The sequence below is a fragment of the Sciurus vulgaris genome (genome assembly GCF_902686455.1).
Source record: "Sciurus vulgaris genome assembly, chromosome: 3".
In the NCBI taxonomy this organism is placed as follows: domain Eukaryota; kingdom Metazoa; phylum Chordata; class Mammalia; order Rodentia; family Sciuridae; genus Sciurus; species Sciurus vulgaris.
The window spans coordinates 63,984,291-63,998,356 of record NC_136463.1 but is presented as its reverse complement, the minus strand read 5'-3'; the positions used below and the strand labels follow the sequence as shown (position 1 = coordinate 63,998,356).

The 14,066-nt window shown below is 47.3% G+C and overlaps 1 protein-coding gene across 10 annotated transcripts in view; it reads left to right on the top strand.

The window, feature by feature from the left end:
• The window catches only part of RPH3AL (rabphilin 3A like (without C2 domains)), a 259,447-nt gene that overhangs the window by 220,934 nt on the left and 24,447 nt on the right, over nucleotides 1-14,066 (top strand). For all 10 annotated transcript variants that reach the window (XM_079130960.1, XM_079130957.1, XM_079130958.1 and 7 more), the window contains one exon: nucleotides 13,530-13,704. In XM_079130960.1, the coding sequence (XP_078987086.1) occupies nucleotides 13,530-13,704 (175 nt within the window). The remainder of the gene's footprint in view (nucleotides 1-13,529; nucleotides 13,705-14,066) is intronic.

Genomic DNA, 14,066 nt, shown 5'->3' with positions numbered 1-14,066 from the left:
CCCACGAGGCCCCACCTCTTAAAGGTCTCACCACCTCTCAATAGCATCACAGGCAAAGGACCAAGCCTCTGGGGACATTCAGATCCTACAGCAAGCCCAGTTTCTTGCCCTTGGGTATAATCATAGCTTCTCATACTCAGCCTGTCACCTCAGAAACCTGGTCACAGGGCACTGTCCAGCAGCCTTGGAGAGCAAGATTGCTTCGACCAACTGCGTGGGGCCCCAGGCCCTTCCTGTTTTCTACCAGATCCAGCTTTGCCCACCTTCATGCAGTAAAGGCCTGGTTCCTGCTGCCAAGATTCTGACTCCTGGAGGGTAGGTGGGTACAGTGACATGCCAGGGGGACTTGACTTTGTTCAGGGACAGAAATGTCAACATTATGAACTCATGCTAATGTTTTCAAACTAACCATAGCTTCCCTAAGTCTTTTTCCATCTTGCTCCTCTAAAAAAAGAGAGAAAAAAAAAAAAAAAAAATATATATATATATGCTTTTCTTTCCTCTCCTGAGCTCGCAGCTCTTCTCCCTAAAGCCACATCCAGATTCAGTATGCCAGCCAGAGACTGTTCCAACTCCCCACGTGTCGACCTGCCATGTGGCCCAAGAATTGAATAACATCAACATTCAATTACCAATCTGGTATATTTTAATTTTAATCAAAGTAATGCATGTGATTTAAGAAAAAAAAAATCAAATTGTTGGGGAAAGCATCTGCTGGTGAAGGCAGTCACTCGCCCCTCCTCCCTCGCCGTCCATCACCATCAAACGTGCGTGTTTGTTCCCGTGCTGGTTTCTGGTGCCTTTCTTGCTCTTGACCCGTCAGCTTGTGATACCCTCTGTCGGCTTGCGCTGGGAAAGGTGAACAGCCGACTAGCTAGCTTGGACTACCTGCTTCCTCCCTCCCTCCTAATTTTTGATGACTTTATTATTCTTAGCACTTTGGGTAAATGTATCACTTTACATAACATTTTCCTCTTTCTTCTTCCATAGGCCTTAGATGCACACTTGGCTCCTTGACTTGTGGGTACCAAGGTCCCTCTTTTCCCTCCCCACACCCACCTCCTCCTTTTCTAGATTATATCTTTCCTAGTAGATTGCCGGAATTCCGTGTTTAGATTCTGATCTTTAGCAGTTAATTAATTCTTCCATGCTTGGTGATGTGTGCCCAGGTCTTCGTTTATAAGGGTGATTGAGCGATGACAATAAAAGGCTAAGGCCATGGAAAGGATTCAGGGCATACAGCTCCTAGGAGGAGGGGCTCAGCACACCAGGCAGGACAACAGGGAAGCACAGTGAGGCAAAAGGAGCCAGGATGGGGCACAGCATGATCAGAGTTTCTGCAGGCCAGCTAGTTTGAATGCCTCTGGCAACCTTTGGGGCATCAAGTCTGTCCCTGCTTGTGTGGCACCTGGCCCTAGGTTGATTGAGGGCAGGGGAAATATTGGCTTTGTGTGAACGTTAGACAAAGGAAATGGTTGGGGTGTGGACTCAGGATTAGTTGGATAATCCTATTTTTAGGTGCCACAGGCCCAAATTAAATTTTTGCCATTAATTTGGCCCTGTGGTTAATGGTTGCCAAGTAGACAAATACAGAATCTAAGAAAACAGAATATTTTATCTCTAGTTAGTCCTAAGAGTTAAAGATCGGTGAGTAGTATTTAATAGAGTAAAACTCCATATGGTTTTATAACAAGGTTAGGTAAGCAGACTCTGTCTAGCTGGACTGCCTGTGTTCTGATTTTTGTTCCATTCCTTGCTATTTGAGTTACTTGTTCTTTCTACCTGGTTTCATTGTCTGTAAAATAGAGATAATAAAAATATCTACTACTTAGGACTTTTGTGAAAGTTAAATAAATTATGGATAAAATTCCTAGAATGGAACCTGGCACGTGCAAAGTACTCAATAATTATTAGGGAGTTAAATTTTTAAATTTATTTTATTAAATTTAAAATAAATATCTCAAGGTCCAATGGTATGTAAGAATTTCATTTTGCTTAACTACCTTAACCTCTGGACCACCCAAAGGAAAATATTCCTACTATCATGATCAAATAGATTCCTTTTTTTTTTTTTAATTTATTTTTTTTATTGTAAACAAATGGGATACATGTTGTTTCTCTGTTTGTACATGGAGTAAAGGCATACCATTTGTGTAATCATAAATTTACATAGGGTAATGTTGTTTGATTCATTCTGTTATTTTTTCCCTTCCCCCCACCCCTCCCACCCCTCTTTACCCTCTATACAGTACTTCCTTCCTCCATACTTGCCCCCCTCCCTAACCCTAACTCTAACCCTAACACTAACCCTTCCCTCCCCCCATTATGTGTCATCCTCCACTTATTAGCGATATCATTCGTCCTTTGGCTTTTTGAGATTGGCTTATCTCACTTAGCATGATATTCTCCAATTTCATCCATTTGCCTGCAAATGCCATAATTTAAATAGATTCCTTTTTAGCTCTTAATTTCTTAAAATTATGTCACATTTTTATTTACCTAATATTTGGACCATGGTATTCTTGGGTAACTTTTAGTTTTTCCTGGAGTTTTTATTGACATTGTTTTTCTTGTTCACAAAAGAATAGAATAATGAAACTTTATATCTTTTGTCATGCAGCTCCTAAATTTTACTTTTTTTAAAAATATATTTTTTAGTTGTTGATGGACCTTTTATTTTACTTATTTACTTACGTATATGCAGAGCTGAGAATCGAACCCAGTGCCTCATGCATGCACTCTACCACTGAGCCACAACCCCAATTTTTTAAAATTTATTTTTATTATAAACAAATGGGATACAACTTGTTTCTCTGTTTGTACATGAAGTAGAGGCATACCATTTATGTAATCTACATTTATATAGGGTAATGATGTTTGATTCATTCTGTTATTTTTTCTCCCCCCCACCCCTCCCACCCCTCTTTTCCCTCTGTACAGTCCCTCCTTCCTCCATTCTTGCCTCCCTCCCACCACCCCCCAGTATGTGTCATCATCCGCTTATCAACGAGATCATTTGTCCTTCGGTTTTTTTGAGATTGGCTTATCTCACTTAGCATGATATTCTCCAATTTCATCCATTTGCCTGCAAATGCCATAATTTTATCATTCTTTATGGCTGAGTAATATTCCATTGTATATATATATACCACGGTTTATTTATCCATTCATCAATTGAAGAGCATCTAGGTTGGTTCCACACGCTGGCTATTGTGAATTGAGCAGCTATGAACATCAGTGTGGCTGCATCTCTGTAGTATGCTGATTTTAAGTCCTTTGGGAATAGGCCAAGGAGTGGGATAGCTGGGTCAAATGGTGGTTCCATTCCAAGCTTTCTGAGGAATCTCCACACTGCTTTCCAGAGTGGCTGAACTAATTCGCAACCCCACCAGCAATGTGTGAGTGAACCTTTTTCCCCACATCCTCGCCAACACCTATTGTTTCTTGTGTTCTTGATACTCGCCCAGCCATCCGTTTTATTCTTGACTGTGTGCAGCCTTCTCTTTTCCTGTGAGAATCCCTCCAGATCCCAGCTGTATCCTGGACCTCTAAGAAAACTGTCTTCATGGAAAGTCCCTCTGAAGGAATGTCCCTTTGTCTTCTTAAGTTGGAGACACTGTTTTCAGGATCCTGTCTTCCTCTTTATTGTTTTCCACCTGTGTTGATCTGGAACCCATCCTTAAGTAACTTCTTGAAAAGGGTACAAGGGAGACGTGGCATTCTTGTGAGTTTTAAAATGTTGATTCTGCCTTCACATTGAGTTTGGCAGAATTCTAGATGCAGCATCTTTTAGCATGCAGTATTGCCAATGATTAAGTCTGAGGTCATTTTGATTTTGGTTTCCTTGTAGAAAACCTTTTTTTTTTTTTTCCTTTTTGGAAGTTTCTAGAATATTTCACATTTTGGGGGGGGTGGTGCTGGGAATTGAACCCAGGGCCCTGTGCGTGCAAGGCCAGCACTCTACCCACTGAGCTATATTCCCAGCCCAATTTTTCACATTTTTAACTAAGTGATTTTGTTGGGATGTGTCTATTGCACTTGGGTAGACGTGTGTGTGGCAAGGGCCTCGCACGGAGGCTTGCACATCTCCAGCCTACGTGGCTTTCTAAATTTTCATTTTTCTTGCCTTAGAATCATTAAAACATTTTGTGAAGACTTGTCCTCCTTTCAGTTCCAGGAATTTCTTTTTCCTGTTGCTCTCTCAATTCTTTTTATTAGGAATTCAACCCCTCAAATTGAGCCTCTTTGTCACTTATCATTTCTTTCACATTTTTCTGTTGTTTGGTCTTTGTGCTCTACATTCCCAATTTTCTCATTTTTAACTTCCAGTCTTTATTTTGCATTTACATTTCTGCATTGTATTTTTCATTCCTTTCTTTATTCTCCAACTCTTCCTTTTTCATAGCATATGAACAACTTCCTTATTTGGTGAATAAGCCTTTTTAAGTCCCTGAACTTTGACTATCCTACTTCACTCAGCTAATTAGCAACATATCTGATTCTTTTTCTAAAAGTGGTAAAACATGATGGATGTTCTGCCAGAGGTGCAAAAGCTTAAATGACTTAGAAGGACCATTCCTTCTTTGATCATGGCTGTGAAGTTTGAGCTGGGCTGAGCAGGGTGGTTCTCTTGCTGACCTCTCCTGGAGTCCTTAGCAGCTGTAGCCCTCAGACAGCTCAACTCAGGGAAGGTCCAGGGGGACCTTCTGCAGCTGCTGGTGGCTGAGGTGTCTTGGATTACTTCCATGTGGCTTCTCATTCCTTTGTACACTCGACTAGGCACTGTCACACAATGGTGGCAGTGTTCTAAGAGGTTCTGCAGGATGTATCAGAAGTCACATGCTACCTCTACATATCCTATGGTCAAAGCTAGTCATAAGACTAGACCAGATTACAGGGGTGGGAAATAGACTCCACTTCTTGAAGAGTAGAGAATACAATAATTTGGGGCCATTGTTTCATCTACTATAACCCCCCAGGGCACTTCCTCTGTATTAGTTAGCTGGAGCTGCTATAACAAAATACCACAGGCTGAGTAACTTAGACAATAAGAATTTCTCTTTGTTGTTTTTTGTTAGTTTGTTTTGTGGTGCTGGTGCTCAAATGCAGGGCCTCACTCATGCTAGGTAAATGCTCTACCACTGAGCTACACCCCCCAACCCAGAAACTTCTTTCTCACATTTCTAGAAACCAAGAAGTCCAAGCTCAAGGCTGAGTTCATTCCACGATGAGGGCCTTCTTTCTGGCTTGCAGATGGCTGCCTTCTTGTTGTGTCCTCACCTGGCAGAGAAAACGATACAGGTAGCAAGCTCTCCCAGGTCTCTTCTAAGGACACCACCAATCTCTAATGAAGACCCTACCCTCATCACCTCTTCTAAAACAAATACTCTCTCCAAGGCCCACCTCCACACACCATCACATTGAGGGCTAGGACCTTAGCATAAAAATTTAGGAGAGACACCGTATAGTCCCTAACACACTGTAAGAGCCTGTGAGTCTCCTAAGTAACCTGAGTTATTTAAAGTCTTGAAATATGAACATCACACTTCTCGGCCGTCAGCTACCATATTTATTGGGCACCCATTGTGTGCTGGCATGTGCTGGGTGCCCTGCATGTCTCCTGCCATTGTGGACCTTTTGATCTAGCAGGAACCAGACACGTTAATAAGCAATCTTAGCACAGGAAGGGTGCACTTGGGGGCACTGCAAGGTTCTGCCTATGGAAGCTTCTGGATAAGAGTGGCTTCCCAATAGTGTAATAGAAGCTTTGGGAAAGGGGATGGAACAGTATCTACAAAGTCCCAAGGGCAGCAGAGAGCTCAGCATGGTCGAGGGCATGAGAGTAGCTGTGCCTGGATGTTGGAGAGGAGTGGGGACAAGGACCGTGCTGTGCCGTGCAGCTTGCCTGGTAGTCCCGGTTGGCCAGCTCCGTGTGCGTTTGGGTGATGAGGTCGGGGTGTGGGCACCACTGCTCCACCATCATGGGTTGATCTTTACAGAGACCCTTAAAGTGACCACAGTGTAAAGCCCATTTCCCATGGCTTTTCAAAGCAGGGTCAGCCTGGGACTTGTGAGGCAGACAGAACATGGTCTCCCTGAAGACATGGTCCCACCTTCTGTCCCCTGGAAACTGTTCCTTTGCTTGGTCCTCTGTCTGTTCATCTGGAGTGTCAACAACATTGCAGGCTCCTGCTGGCTCCTGGGCATCCAGAGATAATTCAGGCACAACCTGGCCCTTGAAGAGCACACAGCTTCCTAGTCAGGAAGATGGGCGAGCGTGAACTCAGCCCAGGTGTGACATGCTGTCCCTCTGGCAGCACAGCAGAGGGACCCTGATTCTGCATAAGGTGGCTCAGAAGCCTTCCCAGGGGAAGTGTGGCTGCCTGTTTGGAGCCCAGATGAAGGGATCACAGGTGATAGGAACAACATGGAAAAGGTCACGGACCGTCACTGCTCCGACCTGTGCGGCAGAGAGAGTAGTCACCCAAGCCAGTGAAGACACTTACCTGAGTCGTGCCAGGTGTGTGGGAGGCACCAGGGGGTCACACACGGAAGGCATGGAGCAGCGGACAGACAGAGGTCTCGAGCCTCCTCCATCCCCACCCCCTCCGTTCCACTAGGCCTCCCCTTCTTCCCAACAGGGCTCTGGCAATTACCACCTTCTCCAGCCACAGCCATTTAGGAAATGCCAGTGATTAGTGATTGTTATCGCGGTAATTAAAATTCCCTGGGAACAGCTTGGCTAATATCCATCAGTATCTGCAGTCAGGTTGGCCGTGAGCTGAAATTGTAATGAAAACCTCGAAGCAGAGCACAAAGCAGTGGTACCAGGGAGCATTAAATGCTGCCAGACACCCCCTGCAAGTGCCATGGTGGCTGTGTGGGTCTTTTCTCATTAAATGGCATTTTCAAGGCTGGCTGCTTTGCTGGCCTTATCACAGCAAACCACGCGTGGGGAGCAGAGTAGGGTTTCGCTGAAGCGCTGGGTTCCGCCAGAAAGGCAGTGTTTTCCAGTATGCAGGGCTGGCCCAGGATGCAATGGTGAGGGGTTAGTTCCCATGCAGGGTCTTCCTACTCCCTTCTTCTTGGGGAAGGGGCCAGGTGTTGATGCCAGGCAGTGGGTGATGGGGCTGGATGCACCAAGCAGAAGTCACATGATTGACAGTTACTGTTGTGCATTTTGCAGAATGGCAGAGGGCAGCGAGGCAGGAGAAGGTTGGGGATGTGCATGGCTTGGCATGGGGAGGGTGTCGCTCCGCCGAACTCAGCACAGCTGGCATCCTCAGTCCTCACCTCGCCAGACCTGCTCACCCACGCGGAAGGCGTTTTCCAAATACTGACAGTGTTGTTTTACGCACATCTGCACAGGTGCGTCTCCTGTACTGCTCCTGTGTGCTCCGAGCCCTCTGACGCAGGGACTTGAGAGCTGCCACTTCTCTCACTAGTCCAGGATGCCAGCCAATCTTGGCAGTCAAGGCCATCAGACCATCCTGGATTTCAGAGAAGAGTCTCAGAGCCCCCACTACAGTGGACTCACAGGGATGAATGATCTGTGGGGACATTGCTCTACTGAGCATAAATAATAAGTGAATTATATTATATTGATGAAGTTTTTCTAGGTTTGTGGGGTTGAATCCCCCCCTCAAAAGAGCTTACAATTCAACCTGATACTTTGGGTCCTGTGCTTTTTATCTTGTCTTCCAAAAGCACCTTACTGATCAGTGCTTCTTTTTAGTGGGGGTGGAATGAAGATGGATTGTTATGGCAGAAGTTGAGGCTAAGGCTTGGGGCCTGGAGTCTGCACTATGTCAGGGGAGACAGGAGCAGCTAAGGAGGCTAGGGCAGGAGGAGCTGGGTGCACACAAGTCAGGGAGGGGCCCTGGGACTTGCTCTCCACCAGCACACTCTGCTGGGCCCTTCCTCTGTATCCCTCCTTTAATCTGCAGTCGTCCATTTGGTTCATTCCAAGAACTTGGGTGAAACCCCCAGGCCACTTCCCCAGGACGCCAAAAGACTCTGTGCACATATTCAACAAACTACCCATGGCTGCCAGTCATTTAACCAGTTTTTATCGAGTACCTACTGTGTGCCAAATATGTGCTAGGAGCTCGAAGATACAGGGATGAGCAAGCAGCCATGACCTTTCCTCCTGGATGGCAGGGTCTAGTGGGGAGACAGTTAAAAATGGAAGGACCACTAACCCAGTGTGATGGAGCATGCCTGTAATCCCAGCAACTCAGGAGGGGCTGAAGCAGGAGCATCACAAGTTCAAGGTCAGCCTCAGCAACTTAACAAGACCGAAACTCAGAATAAAACATAAAAAGGACCGGGGGTATATAGCTAAGTGGTAGAACACCTCTAGGTTTAATCCCTAGTACTACAAGGAAAAAAAAGAAAAAGAAAAAGAAAAGACCAGCCAAAAAGTAGAGGTAACCCAAGTGCCCATGGATGGATGAATGGATCAAGAAGTCACTTATCCATCCATAAAATGGAATATTTTTCAGCCTCAAAAAAGAAGTAAGTTCTGACAGGGCTACACTGCAGATGAACCTTGAAGACATTATGCTAAGTGAAATAAGCCAATCACAGAAGCACAGACACTGTCTGATTCCACTTACATGAGGCAGCCAGAGTAGAGGGTAGTCAAGTTCATGGAGACAGAAAGGAGAAGGACAGTTGCCAGGTACTGAGAGAAGGAATTGTTTAATGGCTACAGAGTTTCGGTTTGCAAGATGGAAAAGAACCAGAGATTGAATGTACTTAATGCTACCAGACTATACGCTGAAAAATGGGTAAGGTGGTCAGTTTTATGTATATTTTAACATAATAAGAATTTTAATTTTTTTTTTTTTTTTTTCAAAAGAACCATACACACTTGTGAACAGGACCATGGTCCCATGCTGCAGAGGGCTGAAGGCTGTCCTCAAAGCCTCATTGGGCATGGATCGTGTCCTTGTCCCTGTGCTCTCCCATTTTGAAGATGCATCTTAGGAGTAGCAGAGAGACTCCATTGTCCCTCCTAGGGCACCTAAATCTGGCAACCTTGGAACTGGACAAATGCCTTTCTCCCTAGCCCACCAACCCTGGGAAACTGCTCCCAAGCAGGGTCCACACACTAGACCCAGGAAACATATGATAAGGTCTCCACCCTGAAGACAGTTATGTGTCACACTGGGATGTGACCTTTCTTCCTGGAGCCCAAGCTGCTGATATACATCCTCATCTAGATGTATTGACATCCCTCGGCCTGCAATCCCACTTCTGGGAATATTACCTAATGCAATAACCCCTACTGTCCAATGACACAGGACCCAAGATGATGGCCATGGCCCTGCCCTTAAGAGTGTAAAGTTGGGCTGGGGCTATAGCTCAGTTGGTAGAGTTCCTGCCTCACAAACACAAGGCCCTGGGTTCGATCCCCAGCACCACGAAAACAAACAAACAAACAAAATACAGAAAAGGACTGGGGATGTGGTTCAGTGGTTAAGTGCTCCTGAGTCAATCCCTGGTACAGAAAAAAAAAAAAAAAGAGAGAGAGAGTGCAAAATTGGAAATGCTTTCAATGTCCATCAGTGGGGGGGCTGGATGAATTAAATTTAATCCAAACTATAGAGCCATTAAAAACTGATGGTGGAGTCCATGACTTATTAACAGAGAACAATCCCATGATACATGGGTGGTAGGGGGGATGGTCATATCTACTATCTTATTTTTCAAAAAAAAAAAAAAAAGCGTGCATATGCCCTAAATAAGAAATAGAAAAGAAACTCACACCATGGTTTAAGCAGGGCTCTCCGTGATTATGTTATAAGCAACCTGTAGTTTTCTTCATTTGACTTCATTGTTATTGTCCTGATTTTACATGCTCTGTATATATTTCTCAGGAAAGAAAAGAAGACAAAGCAATTTCCATGGAGCGCGGGAGGTGGTGCACCACAGGTCCCAAGCCCACGCTGCCCACTGCTCACAGATGGCTGTCCGTGCCCACTTCATTTGGGGCCCTGAAGCCCAGCCCATGTTGGAGGACAGGGAGCTGGCCTGCTCAGGCTGGGGCAGGCAAGGCTGGCACTAGCGGCCATTCAGACCTTTGCTGAGCAGGGAGGGGATGCTGAGTGAGTCCCTTGCAGGCAGCTGTCTTGCTGTGGCCTGTTCTCATGAGCCATTCAGCAGCTCTCCAGGGACAGAGTGGCCTTGGAGGCTCTGTTATCCCTCTCCCTGTCTGGCACTTCCCTCCCCTCTGGGCATCCAGTCTGTAGGACACTTAGCTTTGGTGGCCTTCCCTGACCCACTGAGGATTTATTTACTTACAACTACGATTCAGTGAGCATCAGCTCTGCATCCATGGAAGTGAGACTGAGCCCCTGGGATGGGGTTGAGGCCAATAAAATGGCGCATTGGCTTTGGGCAAGTTGCTGAACTTGTTGGAGCCTCAGTGTTCCCATCTGGAAAGTGAGTAATGACAAAGCTTCCTCAATGAACTCTTATTGCCAGACACCGCAGGGAAGGGGAGGAGACTTTTGCCCCTGTGGATTTTAGACCTTGTGCATTCATAACTCTCTTAGTCTATTTTATTTTGCAATAACAAACACCGGTAACTGAGTAGTGTGTATTTGGCTCGTGGTTCTGGACACTGGGAAGTCTAAGAGCATGGTGCTGGCATCAGGCCAGGGCCTTCGTATCACGTTGTGAGACAGCAAACGTGCTAGCTCTTCCTCTTATAAGACAGTTGAAAAAAAAAAAAAAAAAAGACAGTTGATGTCCTCGTGGGGACCCCACCCTCACAAACTCATCTCATGCCAGTTACCTCCCGAAGGTCCCACCTCCAAATACCATTAACACATGAATATGTGCATTAAATTTAAACCTAAGCTCTGGTGGGTCCAAGCATTCAGCCCATGGGTTGCAGGATGCTTTCCAAAGGGGGCTCCAGCAAGCATTCATCCCTCAAGTCCTTGCTGTTCAAGAATTGCATCAAACCAGGCCCTTCTGTGCAGGGATGTTCGGAGGAGCAATGAGTGATTTGTGCTAGGGGCGTGTTCTGGACTCGGTAGTCCTGTGCCTGGCACTCCAGAGCATAGAGGTGACTCCATCTACTTGGAGAAAGAGATGCAGCTCGCTCAGCAAGTTAGTGGTGCACACGGAAGTGATGAGTTTATGTAGACTTATTACTGGGGTCAAGTTTCTGCAGCCAGCATAGAAAGGCCCATCAGGGGGCATGGTGTGTTCTTTTGCCCTGTTGGAAAATTCTGTGTTAGCAGATTAAAGGCTCTGAGAAGTTGAGTGACAGTAGGCTGGCGGAGGTTAGTGCTTCCCAAGTGTGTGTGACCAGGGAGCTCACTCACACCTCTCCCTCCCTCCCTTCCTCCCTACCTCCCTCCCTCCCTCCCTCCCTCCCTCTCTCCCTCTCTTCCTCCCCTCCTTCCTTCCTTTCAGCTTGGCTCTTATTAACATCCCATGGCATCAGCGTGGGGCTGAGGGCATTTGAGGGGTGGGAGTGTCTTGGAGAGATCTGGCCAACTCTGGCCTTCTGGTTTTAAACTCTTTCTTTCTGGTAGGGGATTTGGTCCATTGGTGATAAGCTGGCTGTGTTTGTCAGCTGGGAGAAAGAAGGTGACACAGTGATCATGAGCTTCACAGCTGTGGGTGGCAGCTCTGACCATTCTGGGGTCTGATCCTCTTGGCCGCCTGTGAACTGTCCTATGCCCTGCCTGCTGATGAGGAAACTGAGGGTCAGGGAGGTGAACATGTTCAAATCAAGCAGCTGCTTGGTGCGTGTGACAGACCTAGGATTCAAACTCTGCTTAGAACAGGTAAGGCCTGTTCTTCTCTGACAAGGTGACATGAGTCCTTCACATGCTCCCAGCCCTCCTTACTCAATACCTTGAATGTATTTCCTCCACAGGGAAAGAGATTACGGAGGACTTGGTGTTTTCTGAAGTAGGCATTAAGAGTTTAGGGACCTTATCTCAGTTGCTGCTCTGAATTCTAACCTGAGGCTCTCTGAGATTCAACTTCTTTCTGTGCCTGCTGCAAAAGCCCTCAAGGAAGAGCTTTCAAATACTGTGATGTGGCCTGGCCTGGATTTTCTTTAAGCCTCTTGTCACTCTGTCCAGAGCATCATGGGAAAGGGCTGGTCAGAGGAAGGCAGGTGGCACCTACTGATCACTGTGCTGGGCGCTGTGCTGAGCATTCTCCAACTTTCTCAGCAGCTGTTAGACAAGCACTGTTAATCATGCTTTGCTGATGAAGAATTAGACTCAGAGAGGTTAAGTAATTCACCCAAAGCCACACAGAATGTGTGGAGAAGCTGTTTGATTCTACCTTGTTTCCAGGGATGAGCAGGAGGGAGAAGCCTGAGTGACCATGCTGAGGGTGATAGGGGCACAGAGGGACTCCTAAGGACCCAAGAGGCTACAGGTCCCAGATTCCAAATATGACTCCTGCCCTGTCATTCTTGTTCAGTATGAAGGTGAACATCCTCAGTTCCCTGGAGATCTGCCTAGCCTCCAAGGGTACCCACCTCATAGCTTAGTGTGATCTCTTCTCACTGCCTCCCCACCCCCAGATCTCTTCCAAGGGGAAGTGATGAAGGATGCTTTTGCACGTGCTTGGGATCCAACAAGCATCATCTGACCTCCACGACTCTAAGAGTTCCTAGAGGGCAGGGTGGAGAAGGGTTCCTGGGGACCCAGGACCTAACAAGGGAAGCATCAAGCAAGGAAGAGGAAGGTGAAGCCAGTGGCTATGCCCTGAGGGCAGCCACCCAAGCCTGGAACTTTGCCACCACTTCTGAGCCCCTCTCCGAGGGACAGTGACAAACACGAGCCACAGGAGTGGCTAGATGGAGGGGGCACAGGACACTTGAGGAACCGCCAAACATCCTTGAGAAGCTGGGGTCTGAGCAGCATGCCGAGGAGGTTCAGTGACCAGTGGGTGGTGGGCGAGGTAGACCCCTGCAGCTGTTTGGTGGCTGAGCAGGTCTGACATGGGGCCAGTGGGAAAAGGTGCAGGCGAGGCCAGCTGGCAAGGCGGGAGCCTGTCACAGGCAGATCTGTCAGAAACTCCTCAGCGCCCTGAAGTTTCTCCACAGCTAGAGACTGGAGGTCTCCTGCAGAGGCTGGAAAGGACTGGGGATGGGCAGGGGGTTGACTAGACGTCTCCAGGATTCTGAGAACTGAGGACAGAGATGGCAGCCGTGGACAGTTTTCATAAGCATGTTCCAAATGCTTCAATGTCACCCCACTGAGGTCACACTTTGCAAGAGAGAGATGAGAGAATGTGGGGTTGTCCCTAAAGTGGATGGGGAGAGTCCATGGAATTAATTCCCACTTGTCCTGGGTCCTTGAGAGGTAAGTGACCGCCCCAGCCCATTGGCCAGGGAGGGCAGAGGCAGGAGTCCCTTCCCACTCTGATGGCTCTCTGCTCTCCCACTTCCTCTCATTGGAAAGCATGGGACTGAAGCCAGAGAGAAGGCAGGACAGCACAGGGGACTCTGCATCTTGTGCTCCAAGTTGATATCTCTCCCCCAGGTTTGGAAGAGGTCCGGGGCCTGGTTCTACAAAGGACTCCCTAAATATATCTTGCCCCTGAAGACCCCTGGTCGGGCTGATGACCCCCACTTCCGACCTTTGCCTGTGGAGCCAGCAGAGCCAGAACCCAGAAGCACTGAGGTCAGCCGCATCTACACGTGGGCTCGAGGGAGAGGTAAGACCCCGTGGCCCTCTCTCCCAGAATCACCGCTGATGACCTGCAGGCCATCAGCCAGCCAGGCATTGCCTGGGTGCAAGGTCAGTGCCACTGTACCTTCCACATGCCCATGCCTTGCTGTCCCCTCCTGTGCTCTTGGCTCTCCACCTGCACCCGAGTGAGAGGGCAACTCTGATCCCCCAAATAGTGATCACTCACTCTGGCAGGAGAGTTCGGGGGGGGGGGGGGGGGCAGTTTCCCAAACAAGCGCTCATTCAGAGGCAGGGGTACTACAAGCAACACTAAAGATCTTTGCAGAAATAGGATGTCAGGTAAAGTTTTCTTGCAAGAGGTAAAAAGGCCACCTCCTCCCTACACTC